This window comes from Ylistrum balloti, unplaced genomic scaffold (assembly GCF_031769215.1).
Source record: "Ylistrum balloti isolate Yb309-2 unplaced genomic scaffold, AGI_CSIRO_Ybal_v1 Utg369886, whole genome shotgun sequence".
In the NCBI taxonomy this organism is placed as follows: Eukaryota; Metazoa; Mollusca; class Bivalvia; order Pectinida; family Pectinidae; genus Ylistrum; species Ylistrum balloti.
In genome coordinates, this window is record NW_026782021.1 from 247,141 (window position 1) to 269,182 (window position 22,042).

Below are 22,042 nucleotides of genomic sequence, written 5' to 3' on the forward strand. Positions count from 1 at the left end.
TATTGACAGTAGACTGGGGATATAGACAGTAGACTGGGGATATTGACAGTAGACTTGGGATATTGACAGTAGACTGGGGATATTGACAGTAGACTTGGGATATTGACAGTAGACTGGGGATATAGACAGTAGACTGGGGATAAAGACAGACAGACTGGGGATATTGACAGACTAGACTGGGGATATAGACAGTAGACTGGGGATATCAATAGTAGACTGTTGACAGTAGACTGGGGATATTGACAGTAGACTCAGTATACAAAGAGCAGACAGGGGATATAGACAGTAGACTGGGGATATCAATAGTAGACTGTTGACAGTAGACTGGGGATATTGACAGTAGACTGTTGACAGTAGACAGGGCATATGGAGAGTAGAGTGGGAATGTGAACAATAGACTTGGGATATTGACAGTAGACTTGGTATACAAAGAAGATGGGAGTTAAGGACAGAATATTAAGGATATGAACAGTACACAGGGAAAATGAACAGAAACTGAGTATATGAATAGGGTAAGGGAAAAAGATATGAGCAGTAGAAAAGGAAAATGGACAGGAAGTTGAGGATATGAAAAGACAGGAGAAATGGACAGGAAGTTAAGGATATGAACAGTAAACAGGGGAAATGGACAGGAAGTTGAGGATATGAACAGTACACAGGCGAAATGAACAGGAAGTTAAGGATATGAACAATAGACAGGCGAAATGAACAGGAAGTTAAGGATATGAACAATAGACAGGGGAAATGGACAGGAAGTTGAAGATATGAACAGTAGACAAGACAGGAAGTTGAGGATATGAACAGTAGACAGGAGAAATGGACAGGAAGTTGAGGATATGAACAGTAAACAGGGAAAATGGACAGGAAGTTGAGGATATGAAATGAAGACAGGAGAAACGGACAGGAAGTTAAGGATATGAACAGTAAACAGGCAAAATGAACAGAAGGTTAAGGATATGAACAGGAGAAGGGGAAATGGACAGAGAATTGAAGATATGAGCAGTTGAAAAATAAATGGACAGGAAGTTAAGGATATGAAAAGAAGACAGGAGAAATGGAGAAAAAGCAGGAATTAGATTTAAAGTAAACAGGCGAAATGGGCAGGAATTTGAGGATATGAAATGGACAGGAAGTTGAGGATATGAAAAGAAGACAGGAGAAATGAATAGGAAGTTGAGGATATGAAAAGAAGACAGGGGAAATGGACAGGAAGTTAAGTATATGAACAGTAGACAGGGGAAATGGACAGGAAACAGGATTTAGATTTACAGTAGACAGGGGATATCATACATGATTTACACTTCATCTGATCATAAGGAGGATTGAGTGATTAAACTTCAAAACATCTCAACATGCAACATTACTGAACATTAGATAGATGTTTCCGAGGAGTTCTCTGTAGGATAACCAAAGTGGTTGCTTGATTCTGGGACAAGCACCTATTTGAGTGGTATACTTGTAGAGACAACATGTACACTTGTAGGTCAGAGCAAGATGAAAGAAGCGGGTAAGCTTGTATAACATATCATATATAAAGCCTGGTAATTCCTACACATTTTGTTGGTATAAGATTTACTTCCCTTGTCTAAATGAACTATGAAAAGGTAAGAAACCTTCCAATTACAAAGCTTCTAGAGTGAGCAATCACATCCAACAACATGTTGAATAAAATGTCTTTAAGTGGGGCATACAAAAAAGGATGATTCTTGTCATGTACCAAAAATTCCTTAAATCCATAAAGCATTCTCCTACAGTGTAACAAGGAAGAAAACCTCAACACCCAGTACAAAACAATCTAACCCGTACACTTCAGCAACTTTGCAGCAAAAACCTGGACAAGCATTTTAAAAATTATATTAAGGTTTAAATATAGTTTATTTCCCAGGTCAATTGATACCTGCCAAAATTGGTGTTTTGGGTTCGGCAGCTGTACAATCAAGTGTCCTATCAGGGTTATAGGAAAACTGATAGATTTACCAAGTGTCTTGTGAAAATGGACAAGGCTAGAAGGACCCTATCATAGTGCAGTTAGTATCCTCTAGTTCAGATTTTGCAGTTTCCTTGTCCTCATTTGACCTTTTCTCTTTTTTCAAATTTCAGCCTCTAAACTAATGAAATGACATATGAGAAAATGGGAGAGGAGCATTGTCATTCTAAATCTTTATCTACTTATCTGATAGGAGTCAACATCTATTTCTACAATTCTTCTTTGACGAAGAATATGGACATATAATAAGAATGAGTCAATTCTAGTGCCAACAAATGTCTGTAAAAAGCACTGGGCAAACTGTTGCATTATCATAGACATGGTAAGTGATGAGTAGAACTCGCAGAAAACGTACAATCAGGTGTAATGAGATATCTAGATATTGTATCTGGAACCAGCACAAAATTCAATATAAAACATGGCGGAATTCTGGTTGGATCGGTGGGGAATGATAAAGTAGAAATGTAAAAAAGAGCTAACTAATATCACTTACTGTTATTGTAGAATTCAGCAATGGTTTATCTAGATAGAAACTCAGCTAGATGTTAAAGTCTAACCACTGTCAGACAAATATCTGCCCACCAGCTTGATCACAAAGAGAAATAACTCCAAAATCAAAAAGATGTTAATAACAAAGTCAAAACTACTCTAGTTACTGGTCAAATATCTGCCCACCAGCTTGATCACAAAGAGAAATAACTCCAAAATCAAAAAGATGTTAATAACAAAGTCAAAACTACTCTAGTTACTGATCATGTGCACAGAGTATAAGAAATACATGTACTGGTAGCTAAGATTGGCAACAATACCCCACACAAAACTGATACAAGAGATTCTAGAGGGATCTTGACAACACCAATTAAATACTCTTAATTTGGTCTTCATCAGTTTGATTCTTTCCTCTTCCTTTCTGTCCTCTTATTTACTCTGATCATTAAACAAGGACAATAAAGGAAACCTACACATGTGGACATAAATAAAACAATTATAGTGTCTTTCAGTACTTCTACAGATACAAACATTAATTATCTGCTGCTGTTAGCGTTTTTGTTTTAATCAGTTCCAAAACAATAATTAGGGACCATGGTGAACATACATGAAAATGATCCATCTGGTATTTCTTTAGACAGAATGATAACAAAATATTACTTTCAAAATTCAAATTAGCTATATGTCAGCCATTTTCTTTTTCCAATCCATCCTATAAAGAACAATGATCTACAGACAGATGGACAAACCTTCTGATAAAAGAGGATCTGTCTACAGACAGATTGACAAACATTCTGACAGAAAAGGATCTGTCTACAGACAGATTGACAAACATTCTGACAGAAAAGGATCTGTCTACAGACAGATGGACAAACCTTCTGACAGAAGAAGATCTGTCTACAGACAGATTGACAAACATTCTGATAGAAGAAGATCTGTCTACAGACAGATGAAAAAAACATCTGAGAGAAAAGGATCTGTCTACAGAAAGATGGACAAACCTTCTGACAGAAAAGGATCTGTCTACAGACAGATTGACAAACATTCTGATAGAAGAAGATCTGTCTACAGACAGATGAAAAAACATCTGATAGAAAAGGATCTGTCTACAGAAAGATGGACAAACCTTCTGACAGAAAAGGATCTGTCTACAGACAGATGAAAAAAAATCTGATAGAAAAGGATCTGTCTACAGAAAGATGGACAAACCTTCTGAAAGGCAAGATTCTGTCTACAGACAGATGGACAAACTATCTGACAGACAAGGATCTGTCTACAGACAGATTGACAAACATTCTGATAGAAGAAGATCTGTCTACAGACAGATGAACAAACTTTCTGACAGACATGGATATGTCTACAGACAGATGGACAAACCTTCTGATAGAAAAGGATCTGTCTACAGACAGATGGACAGACTTTTGGATGGACAAGATTTTGTCTACAGACAGATGGACAAACCATCTGATAGAAAAGGATCTGTCTACAGACAGATGAACAAACCTTTTGATAGACAAGGATCTGTCTACAGAAAGATGGACAAACCTTCTGAAAGGCAAGATTCTGTCTACAGACAGATGGACAAACTTTTGGATAGACAAGATTCTGTCTACAGACAGATGGACAAACTTTTGGATAGACAAGATTCTGTCTACAGACAGATGGACAAACTTTTGGATAGACAAGATTCTATCTACAGACAGATGGACAAACCTTCTGAAAGGTAAGATTCTGTCTACAGACAGATGGACAAACTTTTGGATAGACAAGGTTCTGTCTACACTACATCAGACCAGACCTTTATAGTGGCCTTATCCATTCCCACAAAAATGGGTGGACCCTGTACTTCTCTACACACAGCTATTAATACTGAGATTCCACTTAAATTTCCTATTATACAAAAACCGCATCATCGTTACAGAAATGGTTTACGAGGGGAAAGCTATTTGTCCACCTGATTACTATCTAGATTTGAAATGTACGCTTTACACTTAAGTTCATTAAAAAGACCACAGGATTCCCTCCCAGCTCAAGGTGCTTGCGATGTATTCTCTTACATCATTTTATTCAATAGGAAATTGGCACATAATTCAGATGTTTTGGGGAATTTATTCATTTACAATGGTGCCCACATCTGATTCATCTACTGCGGTATGCCATAGACCTCAATCCCAGCTTATCACTCCACTTGATCACTTATTTGTGATTGCATTGCTGACATTGTGGTACCTAAACCTCCAGGAACCTCAGCAGACACCCCAGTGTCCTGGGCTGCTTCAGTTTTCTCAACACTACACAGATGAAATACACTAGAACAAGCCAGACTCACACTAGTGAACTTCAAACATCTCCCAGGCTTAATGTACACCTATTTTTATTTGGCAATTCTAAGTCTGCTGCAGGTGTGTTGAGGATTAAAGTGTACCAAGATACACTCTGGGTGTAAGATAGATGCAGGGTGACTGATGGATGACATTACTCACACAGTTCTAGCTGGTCTGGATTTGTGCTTCATACATAACGCATTTCTCTACTAATAGAAAACAGGGCACATTTCTCTACCAACAGCCAACATGATACATTTCTCTACCAACAGCCAACATGATACATTTCTCTACCAACAGCCAACATGATATATTTCTCTACCAACAGCCAACATGATACATTTCTCTACCAACAGCCAACATAATACATTTCTCTACCAACAGCCAACATGATACATTTCTCTACCAACATGATACATTTCTCTACCAACAGCCAACATGATACATTTCTCTACCAACAGCCAACATGATACACTTCTCTACCAACAGCCAACATGATACATTTCTCTACCAACAGCCAACATGATACACTTCTCTACCAACAGCCAACATGATACATTTCTCTACCAACAGCCAACATGATACACTTCTCTACCAACAGCCAACATGATACATTTCTCTACCAACTACCAACAGCCAACATGATACACTTCTCTACCAACAGCCAACATGATACATTTCTCTACCAACAGCCAACATTATATATTTCTCTACCAGCAGCCAACATGATACATTTGTCTACCAACATGATACATTTCTCTACCAACAGCCAACATGATACATTTCTCTACCAACAGCCAACATGATACATTTCTCTACCAACATGATACATTTCTCTACCAACAGCCAACATGATACATTTCTCTACCAACAGACAACATGATACATTTCTCTACCAACAGCCAACATGATACATTTCTCTACCAACAGACAACATGATACATTTCTCTACCAACATGATACATTTCTCTACCAACAGCCAACATGATACATTTCTCTACCAACAGCCAACATGATACATTTCTCTACCAACATGATACATTTCTCTACCAACAGCCAACATGATACATTTTTCTACCAACATGATACATTTCTCTACCAACAGTCAACATGATACATTTCTCTACCAACATGATACATTTCTCTACCAACAGCCAACATGATACATTTCTCTACCAACAGCCAACATGATACATTTCTCTACCAACATGATACATTTCTCTACCAACAGCCAACATGATACATTTCTCTACCAACAGCCAACATGATACATTTCTCTACCAACATGATACATTTCTCTACCAGCAGCCAACATGATACATTTCTCTACCAACAGCCAACATGATACATTTCTCTACCAACATGATACATTTCTCTACCAACAGCCAACATGATACATTTCTCTACCAACATCATACATTTCTCTACCAACAGCCAACATGATACATTTCTCTACCAACATGATTCATTTCTCTACCAACATGATACATTTCTCTACCAACAGCCAACATGATACATTTCTCTACCAACAGTCAACATGATACATTTCTCTACCAACAGCCAACATGATACATTTCTCTACCAACAGTCAACATGATACATTTCTCTACCAGCAGCCAACATGATACATTTCTCTACCAACATGATACATTTCTCTACCAACAGTCAACATGATACATTTCTCTACCAACAGCCAACATGATACATTTCTCTACCAACAGCCAACATGATACATTTCTCTACCAACAGACAACATGATACATTTCTCTACCAACAGCCAACATGATACATTTCTCTACCAACAGACAACATGGTACATTTCTCTACCAACATGATACATTTCTCTACCAACAGCCAACATGATACATTTCTCTACCAACAGCCAACATGATACATTTCTCTTCCAACAACCAACATGATACATTTCTCTACCAACAGCCAACATGATACATTTCTCTACCAACATGATACATTTCTCTACCAACAGTCAACATGATACATTTCTCTACCAACATGATACATTTCTCTACCAACAGCCAACATGATACATTTCTCTACCAACAGCCAACATGATACATTTCTCTACCAACATGATACATTTCTCTACCAACAGCCAACATGATACATTTCTCTACCAACAGCCAACATGATACATTTCTCTACCAACATGATACATTTCTCTACCAGCAGCCAACATGATACATTTCTCTACCAACATGATACATTTCTCTACCAACAGCCAACATGATACATTTCTCTACCAACATGATACATTTCTCTACCAACAGTCAACATGATACATTTCTCTACCAACATGATACATTTCTCTACCAACAGTCAACATGATACATTTCTCTACCAACAGCCAACATGATACATTTCTCTACCAACATGATACATTTCTCTACCAACAGCCAACATGATACATTTCTCTACCAACAGTCAACATGATACATTTCTCTACCAACATGATACATTTCTCTACCAACAGCCAACATGATACATTTCTCTACCAACAGTCAACATGATACATTTCTCTACCAACAGTCAACATGATACATTTCTCTACCAACATGATACATTTCTCTACCAACAGCCAACATGATACATTTCTCTACCAACAGCCAACATGATACATTTCTCTACCAACAGCCAACATGATACATTTCTCTTCCAACAACCAACATGATACATTTCTCTTCCAACAACCAACATGATACATTTCTCTACCAACATGATACATTTCTCTACCAACAGTCAACATGATACATTTCTCTACCAGCATGATACATTTCTCTACCAACAGTCAACATGATACATTTCTCTACCAACAGCCAACATGATACATTTCTCTACCAACAGTCAACATGATACATTTCTCTACCAGCAGCCAACATGATACATTTCTCTACCAACATGATACATTTCTCTACCAACAGTCAACATGATACATTTCTCTACCAACAGCCAACATGATACATTTCTCTACCAACATGATACATTTCTCTACCAACAGCCAACATGATACATTTCTCTACCAACAGACAACATGATTCATTTCTCTACCAACAGCCAACATGATACATTTCTCTACCAACAGACAACATGATACATTTCTCTACAACATGATACATTTCTCTACCAACAGCCAACATGATACATTTCTCTACCAACAGCCAACATGATACATTTCTCTACCAACATGATACATTTCTCTACCAACAGCCAACATGATACATTTCTCTACCAACATGATACATTTCTCTACCAACAGTCAACATGATACATTTCTCTACCAACATGATACATTTCTCTACCAACAGCCAACATGATACATTTCTCTACCAACAGCCAACATGATACATTTCTCTACCAACATGATACATTTCTCTACCAACAGACAACATGATACATTTCTCTACCAACATGATACATTTCTCTACCAACAGACAACATGATACATTTCTCTACCAACAGCCAACATGATACATTTCTCTACCAACATGATACATTTCTCTACCAACATGATACATTACTCTACTAACATGATACATTTCTCTACCAACTGCCAACATGATACATTTCTCTACCTACATGATACATTTCTCTACCAACAGCCAACATGATACATTTCTCTACCAACATGATACATTTCTCTACCAACAGCCAACATGATACATTTCTCTACCAACATGATACATTTCTCTACCAACAGCCAACATGATACATTTCTCTTCCAACAACCAACATGATACATTTCTCTACCAACAGCTAACATGATACATTTCTCTACCAACATGATACATTTCTCTACCAACAGCCAACATGATACATTTCTCTACCAACATGATTCATTTCTCTACCAACAGCCAACATGGTACATTTCTCTACCAATAGTCAACATGATACATTTCTCTACCAACATGATACATTTCTCTACCAACATGATACATTTCTCTACCAACAGTCAACATGTTTCATTTCTCTACCAACAGTAAATATGACACATTTCTCTACCAACAGTCAACATGTTTCATTTCTCTACCAACAGACAACATGATACATTTCTCTACCAACATGATACATTTCTCTACCAACAGCCAACATGATACATTTCTCTACCAACATGATACATTTCTCTACCAACAGACAACATGATACATTTCTCTACCAACATGATACATTTCTCTACCAACATGATACATTTCTCTACCAACAGTCAACATGTTTCATTTCTCTACCAACAGTAAATATGACACATTTCTCTACCAACAGCCAACAACATACATTTCTCCACAGATAGGGACTCTAATTACAATCACCACATGATCATACCTGGATTTAGAAAACATCTATCAAATTAGATGTCTCTGGTTATTTTTAGAAGATTTGTCTGGTTTTTAGTTATAGAATTATATAAAATTTGCCATACCACAGGCTTAAATACATGGAATATGTTTGCCCTGACAGGAGCCTTCCATCCCAGCAGTGCTAACACATTACAGGCATAATTATACCATCTTCTAAAACCTATTTATCATATTTTGTATGACAGATGCACAATTAATGCTGATCAAAATATTTTGAGGGTAAGTCTGACTTGGAAGCTTCTGTGGGACATGCAGGACAAAGTTCATCATCTGGAAATATTGAGATAATTGTTTGTGCACGGCACAATTTACCCTTTAAATCTGACACCTGAACTTTGCATTTTAACAATTACAGTTAGAACTGTCTCCATGTCCTAGTGATTACAGGATCTCAGGCCTTTCAAACCGGGCCATATGACCTAATAATGGCAGAGAATTTGGAAATGGATAAAAGTATTTAGAGAACTGTGTCAACAACATGATGCATTTCACACTAATTCAAGGAGAAACATATTACTGGTGGGAATATCTACATTTAACATAAATTGTTGGTGCTCATATCAATCTGTACCATGACCAAGTAAATAACCAATCAGATGGCTCTTTTTTATCAATGAAGTGTATTGTAAAAAGTTGAACCAACAATCTCTCAAAACCCCCACAGTTTTTAGATATATCAGTAGATAAAATCTATAATTTTGACTTATCGGGGAATTTCATTTCAGGTTCTGTATCAACAGAATTTGTCAATGTCCAGAGTAGTCTTATATGCCATATACTATTATGTTCACATACTAATAATAGAATAAATTGGTTGGATATCTGACTAATCAGGGGTCCCTGAATTAGAGATACACACTTGTTTGGCCCATCCACTTCCCTGAGAATAATATTTGTCTGATCTTAAAATAAAACATCACAGGCTAAAATAGTTTTACCAGACTGAAACCTCAGTTTCAGTATCTATGAATTTATATGTAAAAAATAGTGAGATATGCAGCTAGATGATGCAGTGAGCATTAATATCATTTTCTGTTAAACTGACAAAGTGGCTGATGAGGAGCTTTCAAGACATTCAGATGTTGTGGACCACTAACCCAGTTATGGTAACCATGATAAATGATGACACAATCCATTTTCTAAAAAAAAAAAAATAGAAAATGCCTGTAAGGCATCAATGATCCTGCTCCAAAATAGAATATAAGTATGTATATCAATATTTGATCACTTGCTAAAAATAACACTTGTGACCTTGAACTTTGGACCCTGAAATACACATTTAGTACTATTCATAATCTGCTGTAGTAATTAAGGATGTATGGAGCTCAGGTTTGGCCGGAAGTTGGCATAATTCAATATTAAACACATTCCAAAGTAATGTCATAGACTTTCACATTTTGATATGGTTTGTTAACAATAAGTGTACTTTTCAATAAGAGGAGTGCTTAGTACAACATTCTATAGATTTTTCCCCCTGTGGACCTTATTTCATGATGGTGTAGTTGATGTTGTGATTTGGTTTTAAGCATTAACAATTTGTTCCTACCTCTATGTCCATCCATCCTACCTCATTGTCCATCCATCCTATCTACCTGCCTATCCATCCTACCTCTCTGTTCATCCAGATGGATAGACAGGTAGATAGGATGGATGGACAATGAGGTAGAATGGATGGACAGAGAGGTAGAATGGATAGACAGGTAGATAGGATGGATGGACAATGAGGTAGGAAAGTTTGGGGCAGAGTTAAAAATTTTGCATGAATTAAAACTTTGAATCACAGATATGAAATACATAAATACTGATTTTGTGGATAATTTTTCTTGAATTTCAGGACCCAAAATGAAATAGGTAGGATGGACAGGTAGATAGGATGGATGGACAGATAGGTAGGATGGACAGGTAGATAGGATCAATCAAATGAAAGGTAGAATCACCTAGCAGGTAGGATCAATCAACACATAGGTAGGATCTGTGGAGATATAGGAAGGATTGATGGACAGAGAGGTAGGATGGATAGACAGGTAGAAAGGATGTATGGACAGATAGGTATGATGGATGGACAAAGAGGTAGGGTGGATAGACAGGTAGATAGGATGGATGGACAATGAGGTAGGATGGATGAACAGAGAGGTAGGATGGATAGGCAGGTAGATAGGATGGATGGACAATGAGGTAGAATGGATGGACAGAGAGGTAGAATGGATAGACAGGTAGATAGGATGGATGGACAATGAGGTAGGATGGATGGACAGAGAGGTAGAATGGATAGACAGGTAGATAGGATGGATGGACAATGAGGTAGGATGGATGGACAAAGAGGTAGAATGGATAGACAGGTAGATAGGATGGATGGACAATGAGGTAGGATGGATGGACAGGTAAATAGGGTCAATTTACAGGTATGATGGATGAACAGATAGGTATGATCAATTTACAGACAGGTAGGATCAATGGACAGATAATTAGGAGCAATGGAGAGATAAGTAGGATGGATAGACAGATAGTTATGATCAGTGGAAAAATAGGTAGGAGAGATGGACAGATATATCAGATGGACGGACAGATAAGAAGGATCAATGGACAAACAGTTAGTATCAATGGATAGATAGGTAGGAGGGATGGACAGATTGGTAAGATCAATGGACAAATTAATAGGATCAATGAACAAATTAATAGGATCAATGGACAAATTAGTAGGATCAATGGACAAATCGGTAGGATTAACAGGTAAAATATTTGTATGGAGATTGATGCTACCATTTTTACAGTGTAAGGAAGATAACTCCAGAAGTTTCCAGTACAATGCCTCTAGCTACTGATTTGGCTTTATAACTGTGATGATCATCTTCATGTTTCTTCCAATATCCCAAAACTACATATTTTAATGCAATGTAAGGTTAGATTAAGTTATTATATCATCTTATGTATATTGTAGGGTTATTATAACATTTAACATTCTATATATGTCTGTATCAATACACTAACTTGGATATTGTAGGGTCTGTATCATTACACTAACTTGTATATTGTAGGGTCTGTATCATTACACTAACTTGTATATTGTAGGGTCTGTATCATTACACTAACTTGTATATTGTAGGGTCTGTATCATTACACTAACTTGTATATTGTAGGGTCTGTATCATTACACTAACTTGTATATTGTAGGGTCTGTATCATTACACTAACTTGTATATTGTAGGGTCTGTATCATTACACTAACTTGTATATTGTAGGGTCTGGTCTGTATCATTACACTAACTTGGATATTGTAGGGTCTGTATCATTACACTAACTTGTATATTGTAGGGTCTGTATCATTACACTAACTTGTATATTGTAGGGTCTGTATCATTACACTAACTTGTATATTGTAGGGTCTGTATCATTACACTAACTTGTATATTGTAGGGTCTGGTCTGTATCATTACACTAATTTGCATATTGTAGGGTCTGTATCAATTCACTAACTTGTATATTGTCAGGTCTGGTCTGTATCATTACACTAACTTGTATATTGTAGGGTCTGTATCATTACACTAACTTGTATATTGTAGGGTCTGTATCATTACACTAACTTGTATATTGTAGGGTCTGTATCATTACACTAACTTGTATATTGTAGGGTCTGGTCTGTATCATTACACTAACTTGTATATTGTAGGGTCTGTATCATTACACTAACTTGTATATTGTAGGGTCTGGTCAGTATCATTACACTAACTTGTATATTGTAGGGTCTGTATCATTACACTAACTTGCATATTGTAGGGTCTGTATCATTACACAACTTGTATATTGTAGGGTCTGGTCTGTATCATTACACTAATTTGCATATTGTAGGGTCTGTATCAATTCACTAACTTGTATATTGTCAGGTCTGGTCTGTATCATTACACTAACTTGTATATTGTAGGGTCTGTATCATTACACTAACTTGTATATTGTAGGGTCTGGTCTGTATCATTACACTAACTTGTATATTGTAGGGTCTGTATCATTACACTAACTTGTATATTGTAGGGTCTGTATCATTACACTAACTTGTATATTGTAGGGTCTGTATCATTACACTAACTTGTATATTGTAGGGTCTGTATCATTTACACTACTTGTATATTGTAGGGTCTGGTCTGTATCAATACACTAACTTGTATATTGTAGGGTCTGTATCATTACACTAACTTGTATATTGTAGGGTCTGTATCATTACACTAACTTGTATATTGTAGGGTCTGTATCATTACACTAACTTGTATATTGTAGGGTCTGTATCATTACACTAACTTGTATATTGTAGGGTCTGGTCTGTATCATTACACTAACTTGTATATTGTAGGGTCTGTATCATTACACTAACTTGTATATTGTAGGGTCTGGTCTGTATCATTACACTAACTTGTATATTGTAGGGTCTGTATCATTACACTAACTTGTATATTGTAGGGTCTGTATCATTACACTAACTTGTATATTGTAGGGTCTGCATCACTACACTAACTTGTATATTGTAGGGTCTGGTTTGTATCATTACACTAACTTGTATATTGTATAGTCTGTATCATTACACTAACTTGTATATTGTAGGGTCTGTATCATTACACTAACTTGTATATTGTAGGGTCTGGTCTGTATCATTACACTAACTTGTATATTGTAGGGTCTGTATCATTACACTAACTTGTATATTGTAGGGTCTGGTCTGTATCATTACACTAACTTGTATATTGTAGGGTCTGTATCATTACACTAACTTGTATATTGTAGGGTCTGTATCATTACACTAACTTGTATATTGTAGGGTCTGGTCTGTATCATTACACTAATTTGCATATTGTAGGGTCTGTATCAATTCACTAACTTGTATATTGTCAGGTCTGGTCTGTATCATTACACTAACTTGTATATTGTAGGGTCTGTATCATTACACTAACTTGTATATTGTAGGGTCTGTATCATTACACTAACTTGTATATTGTAGGGTCTGTATCATTACACTAACTTGTATATTGTAGGGTCTGTATCATTACACTAACTTGTATATTGTAGGGTCTGGTTTGTATCATTACACTAACTTGTATATTGTATAGTCTGTATCATTACACTAACTTGTATATTGTAGGGTCTGTATCATTACACTAACTTGTATATTGTAGGGTCTGGTCTGTATCATTACACTAACTTGTATATTGTAGGGTCTGTATCATTACACTAACTTGTATATTGTAGGGTCTGGTCTGTATCATTACACTAACTTGTATATTGTAGGGTCTGGTCTGTATCATTACACTAACTTGTATATTGTCAGGTCTGGTCTTTACCATTACAGCTACCCCAGAAACAACCAAGCCTTTCACTGACCAGTGTTCAAAGAGAGACAACTCCAGCTGATATCCACGGGCATTTTATGCTTTATTCTAGAGATTAATAGTATTAAACTCTTCAAGGTTTCTGAGATACTAACTGTCAAACACCATGTACAAGTATTTTATATAGCCAGATATAACACGTTATACATATAATGTTTGATTAAGCTGTTGAGAATTAATGCAGTTATACAAAGCTTATGTCTACAATAAACATATAGTTACTACATTTCATAGCTTTGTTTTACAGATAGAATGAAGCCATTTAGTTTGTCTGCAGAATGAAGAGAGTTTCATAAATGAAGTCAGCCAAAATTTGTCTATAAATCAACAAACTGACAAGCAATTTTTCATGTTAGCTCCTCTTTCAATATTTTGATATATTTTTACCAATTTTTACGTAAAATCTGCAATTTGAAAAATCATTCCATTCCATTTTGCTTCCATATATACATGTGGATATGTTAGAAGTAAAGGATCTACTTACATGTCACTTGAACCTGAAACAACATTCTGTCCATCAAATGCGACACAGTTAATCAGTCCTTTGTGTCCACGTAGAACCTTGTACTGTTGGTATGTGGGACGATACCATACCCTTAGAGACAGATCATGGGAGCCTGACACACTGCACACAAAACAAGATATGATTAAATTGATTTGATTGGATAACATTTCTCACAGTCATGTACATCACAACATTACATTTAGATTTCCAGACTACAATATAAAACTGATCATATAATAATGTAGTAGATAATGACTTGGGGCTTGAAGACTTTGTGAAGAAAGGGGAAGTGTAGAAGTTATAAGCTTACTAGCCTTGGCTAGTGGGAATTCCCCTTTAGCCAAGTGGTAGGGAGTCTGATTTGAGAGAGAAAGGTTGCTAGTTCGAACCCCAGTGGGGCAGAACATGTTTGTCAATTTACTCCTTCACATTACACATGTAATAAAAACCATTCTATACACTGCCTGTTCAGGCGATACAAAATCCACCTACAATAAAAGGTACACACGGCCATTGTCTATAAAAATAACACTCATTAATTAATTACTGGTATTGTCAACAACCTGGATTACTTACACGTATTCATGGTTCATTGTTACACAGGAAACACAGCCAGTGTGCTGGTCCATTATAGCTCTCTTCTCAAAGGTGCGTAGGTCCCAAACCTTGTTTGTAATAATAGGCAGATTATATCACTATAACTCACTATAAAGTAGATCTGACAATATGTAACAGAGAGTCTATCATATGCTTCAGCTTATTTAATTACCGACACACAATAAACATCTGAAGCCTACACCTACAAACAATAAACATCTGGAGTCTATACCTACAAATAATAAACATCTGTAATCTACACCTACAAATAATAAACATCTGTAACCTACACCTACAAATAATAAACATCTGTAACCTACACCTACAAATAATAAACATCTGCAGCCTACACCTACAAACAATAAACATCTGAAGCCTACACCTACAAACAATAAGCATCTGTAACCTACACCTACAAACAGTAAACATCTGTAACTTACACCTACAAACAATAAACATCTGTAACCTACACCTACAAACAATAAGCATCTGTAACCTACACCTACAAACAATAAACATCTGTAATCTACACCTACAAACAATAAACATCTGAAGCCTACACCTACAAACAATAAACATCTGAAGCCTACACCTACAAACAATAAACATCTGAAGCCTACACCTACAAACAATAAGCATCTGTAACCTACACCTACAAACAATAAACATCTGTAACCTACACCTACAAATAATAAACATCTGCAGCCTACACCTACAAACAATAAACATCTGTAACCTACACCTACAAATAATAAACATCTGCAGCCTACACCTACAAACAATAAGCATCTGTAACCTACACCTACAAATAATAAACATCTGCAGCCTACACCTACAAATAATAAACATCGAAAGTCTACACCTACAAACATTAAACATCTGGAGCCTACACCTACAAACAGTAAACATCTGTAACCTACACCTACAAATGTTAAACAACTACACCTACAAACATTAAACATCTGTAACCTACACCTACAAATGATAAACAACTACACCTACAAACATTAAACATCTGTAACCTACACCTACAAATGATAAACAACTACACCTACAAACATTAAACATCTGGAGCCTACACCTACAAATAATAAACATCGAAAGTCTACACCTACAAATAATAAACATCGAAAGTCTACACCTACACACAATAAACATCTGGAGCCTACACCTACAAACATTAAACATCTGGAGCCTACACCTACAAACAGTAAACATCTGTAACCTACACCTACAAATGATAAACAACTACACCTACAAACATTAAACATCTGGAGCCTACACCTACAAACAGTAAACATCTGTAACCTTCACCTACAAATGATAAACAACTACACCTACAAACATTAAACATCTGGAGCCTACACCTACAAATAATAAACATCGAAAGTCTACACCTACAAACATTAAACATCTGTAACCTACACCTACAAACAATAAACATCTGTAACCTACACCTACAAATATTAAACATCTGAAGCCTACACCTACAAACAATAAACATCTGTAAACTACACCTACAAATATTAAACATCTGAAGCCTACACCTACAAACATTAAACATCTGCAGCCTACACTTACAAACTAATACCACATCGAGTTTGTTGCCACATAGTAAGGGGAACAACCCAACAGCTCATGTTGGAATCCTATATATTTGTGACCTCACACGTGAAAAAAACACTAGTTGATATTGTTTAATATTACAAAATTCTTTTAAAATTACCCAGAAAGGATTATATATTCACAGTGTCTACGTTTGGTTCTTCATGACTGTCTATGAGCAAGCTTAATGACTGTAGGCAAGGCACATCTGTAACTCTCTCGTTAATTCTTCATTTGTGTGTTAGAAAATTTGCCAAAGATTAGAATATCTAAAATTATGTATCTGGGATTAAGTTTTACTTACGATGAGGGTAGTGTCCCAGGAGCCTGAGATCAGCGTGTTCTCTTCAAAGTGTAAACATCTGATCCCTCCCTGTATATAATACAACTTATATCAACAACACAATCATAACACAACATGGCTTTGATGTAGACAACACAACACAATCATAACACAACATAACTTTGATGTAGACAACACAACACAATCATAACACAACATAACTTTGATGTAGACAACACAACACAATCATAACACAACATAACTTTGATGTAGACAACACAACACAATCATAACACAACATAACTTTGATGTAGACAACACAACACAATCATAACACAACATAACTTTGATGTAGACAACACAACACAATCATAACACAACATAACTTTGATGTAGACAACACAACACAATCATAACACAACATAACTTTGATGTAGACAACACAACACAATCATAACACAACATAACTTTGATGTAGACAATACAACACAATGTAGATAAATTTTTTACAATCATGTGTTTTTTTATTCTAAAAGTTCAAATTTACTGTCAAAATTATTTTCTGTCAAAGTTGTCCTCGTAAAAAATCTTCTCAAAGGGTGATTACATGTATAACCACGAACACATTACTCCTACAGAGGACAAGTGTAAAACTGGTAAACAACACTAACCTTATGGCCGTACAACTTATGTATACTGCGACCACTTCGAATATCCCACACACGGACGGTTCGGTCAAGTCCGGCCGATATCAATCGTCTTTTGTCAAACTGGACACACAACACACCATTCATGTGACCCTATGACAAAATAAAAGGTATATATATTTTTTATCGTCTAGAGTATATCATCTCATGGTCACCTGTTATCAGGCCAAAGTCATTTTCTTACTATACCAAGTGCAACATTAAACTGGTTTTTAGAAATACAAAAGAAAAACATCTTTTTACAATTTATGTCAGACTCATATGGTACAACATGGCATAGAAAGGAAAGATTTTGGCTGTATAACAGGTTTAAATGTGTGCTGTGCCTTCAGGTGTCTCATCACATAAACCAGAATATACATTAATGTTCATTACAATCAGAAACACTTCTGATGAAAACATGTTATCAATGAAAGCAATATGATTGTCATGCATATTATTATATGTTCATGCAATAAATGAATACTATTTGATTAAACGATTTCATGAAGTTACATATGGGAGCATGCATCATTATAACATTACAAAAACACCCTTAATTTCATAGTAATTAAATATTGGTAAGGTTTTATAAATTGCTAGTTAATATCATGTGAGACTTGTCATTCTCACTGTTCTACGCCCACTATCTCGGTTCTGTCATGCCTACCATTCTACGCCCACTATCGCAGTTCTGTCATAACCATTGTTCTACACCCACTATCTCAGTTCTGTCAAGCCTGCTGTTCTACACCCACTATCTCAGTTCTGTCATGCCTACTGTTCTACACCCACTATCTCGGTTCTGTCATGCCCACTGTTCTACGCCCACTATCGCAGTTCTGTCATAACCATCGTTCTACGCCCACTATCTCAGTTCTGTCAAGCCTACTGTTCTACCCCCACTATCTCAGTTCTGTCATGCCCATCGTTCTACGCCCACTATCTCGGTTCTGTCATGCCCATCATTCTACACCAACTATCTCAGTTCTGTCATAACCACCGTTCTATGCCCTCTATCTCGTTTCTGTCATGCCCATCGTTCTACGCCCACTATCTCAGTTCTGTCATGCCCTCGTTCTACACCCACTATCTCGGTTCTGTCATGCCCATCGTTCTACGCCCTCTATCTCGGTTCTGTCATGGCTATCGTTCTACGCCCTCTATCTTGGTTCTGTCATGCCCATCGTTCTACGCCCACTATCTCGGTTCTGTCATGCCCACCGTTCTATTGTTGTGGTATATTCCCATCATTTGGGATTTGTTTTGGTGTATTCCCATCACTTGGGATTTGTTGTGCCACTTGTTCCACTTCCACTATTTGGAATTTGTTAGATCTATTGTCATTCTCCCAATCATTCTTGATACTCCAGGGGCTACAATCACTTTCTCTGGAACGTGGTAATAGCAAAATTGAAGGTTTCATGTGTGACACCTTGTGGACAATACAAAAAGACCAGTGTGATCCTTTGATGTACATCAAACGAATCTCAAGGTCACATTACATATATGTTGTACTGGCTTTAGAGTTGGGTGATGTTCCTTTGTAATCTTCAAAAGGAGCATATCAGCCTGTGATTGGTCAGTTTATTCAGGAACCAATCAAATTACTTTGCTTGAACCTTCAATTTTGCCATGACACCTTACAGGGGTTCTGAGAGTGAAACTGATCATAACCCGTGAAGTACTGATGATGACTCCCAATTCAAATGAACATAATGTATTGTCTGACTTCATGAAATTGCATTCAATGAAATCTTCTAACAGTGGCCATGACCTTTTGACCTATGACCCATGTGAATGTAAAATAATCCTATGCAAGCAATTAAATACACACACTTTATCTCATTGATTGTGGTTAAAAGTATTTACATGTGATGGTCAGTTCATTTTGAAAACCCCTCATTTTGAATCTATAGCTTTCCAAACCTTTTAGAATTTTAGAATAATTTTCCTTTCTTTTTCACCTTTTGTCACTTAAAATGTCCAAAATCGCCACTTCTCATACTCAATCATATACAATAAGTTAGGAGCAATGCATATAGAGAAAATAGAAGTAATGAATTACACCTCTTTGGGTGTTTTTTTTAATTATAAGTATACAATAGTGCATTGTAAACTGCACGGATCACTTACACCAAACAATTCAAGTAACAATGAAAATATGAATACTGAAATCTTCTGGTTTAATTAGCGCTATCCACTATGTTAGCGTAACAATGCATATTAATCATCATCATATCAGTTAGCCAATCACAACAGCTATTACCAAAATATAACTGCAACAGAACTCAGCATTAACACCTTGTGTAAGTGGCAAGTCCATAAGGCCTGGTCTACACAGTGGGTGTACACAGTGAGTGAGTGAAAGCAACATTCAGGGTTTAATTTTTCTACATTAAAGTAAATCACTACCTGTAGTCCTACCAGGGCACCATATTGTAACAAGTCCATGTCTGGTGAAGCTTTCAACAACTTATACTTGATAAAACACAAACATTTATGATGCAAGGTTATAATTTGAAGATAAAACTCTGCTAACTACTTTCCTATTTTTTTTAATGGAAATACTTTTTTAAAGTTTTCAGATTCCAACCAAACATGGATCTCCAAATGATGCCCTACAATAAAACATATCAATATAGATATAAACTTTAATGGCTGCCATATCAAACCCCCTACCCCAGTTAATGGTAGAAAAATGTTACCTAGTAAACAAGCAGCCTGCGAGTGGGAAATAAAACAAAACAATTTACACAGCAGTCATAATACCTGTAGAATCTTCACCATAATAGACATCTGAGTCTTGTATCACACTAGACATGTAACCTTGTATCACACACACTAGACAAGTAACCTTGTATCACACTAGACATGTAACCTTTGTATTACACTAGACATGTAACTTTGTATCACACTAGACATGTAACCTTGTGTCACACTTGTATCACACACATGTTAACCTTGTATCACACTAGACATATAACCTTGTATCACACTAGACATGTAACCTTGTATCACACTAGACATATAACCTTGTATCACACTAGACATGTAACCCTGTATCACACTAGACATATAACCTTGTATCACACTAGACATGTAACTTTGTATCACACTAGACATGTAACCTTGTATCACACACACTAGACATGTAACCTTGTATCACACTAGACATATACCCTTGTATCACACTAGACATGTAACCTTGTATTACACACTAGACATGTACCCTTGTATCACACTAGACATGTAACCTTTGTATTACACTAGACATGTAACTTTGTATCACACTAGACATGTAACCCTGTATTACACTAGACATGTAACCTTGTATCACACACACTAGACATGTAACCTTGTATCACACTAGACATATAACCTTGTATCACACTAGACATGTAACCCTGTATCACACTAGACATATAACCTTGTATCACACTAGACATGTAACCCTGTATTACACTAGACATGTAACCCTGTATCACACTAGACATGTAACCTTTGTATTACACTAGACATGTAACTTTGTATCACACTAGACATGTAACCCTGTATTACACTAGACATGTAACCTTGTATCACACACACTAGACATGTAACCTTGTATCACACTAGACATATAACCTTGTATCACACTAGACATGTAACCCTGTATTACACTAGACATGTAACCCTGTATCACACTAGACATGTAACCTTGTATCACACACACTAGACATGTACCCTTGTATCACACTAGACATGTAACTTGTATCACACTAGACATGTAACCTTGTATCACACTAGACATGTAACCCTTGTATCACACTAGACATGTACCC

At 36.3% G+C, this 22,042-nt stretch overlaps 1 protein-coding gene across 1 annotated transcript in view; it reads right to left on the reverse strand.

Moving 5' to 3' along the window:
- LOC132546363 (uncharacterized) overlaps positions 1-22,042 on the reverse strand; it is an 80,282-nt gene that overhangs the window by 41,395 nt on the left and 16,845 nt on the right. Inside the window, exons 14-17 of the mRNA XM_060210076.1 lie at positions 18,204-18,332; positions 17,554-17,622; positions 15,624-15,712; positions 15,027-15,167 (exon numbers count right to left, since the gene is read on the reverse strand). Of these exons, the coding sequence (XP_060066059.1) occupies positions 15,027-15,167; positions 15,624-15,712; positions 17,554-17,622; positions 18,204-18,332 (428 nt within the window). The remainder of the gene's footprint in view (positions 1-15,026; positions 15,168-15,623; positions 15,713-17,553; positions 17,623-18,203; positions 18,333-22,042) is intronic.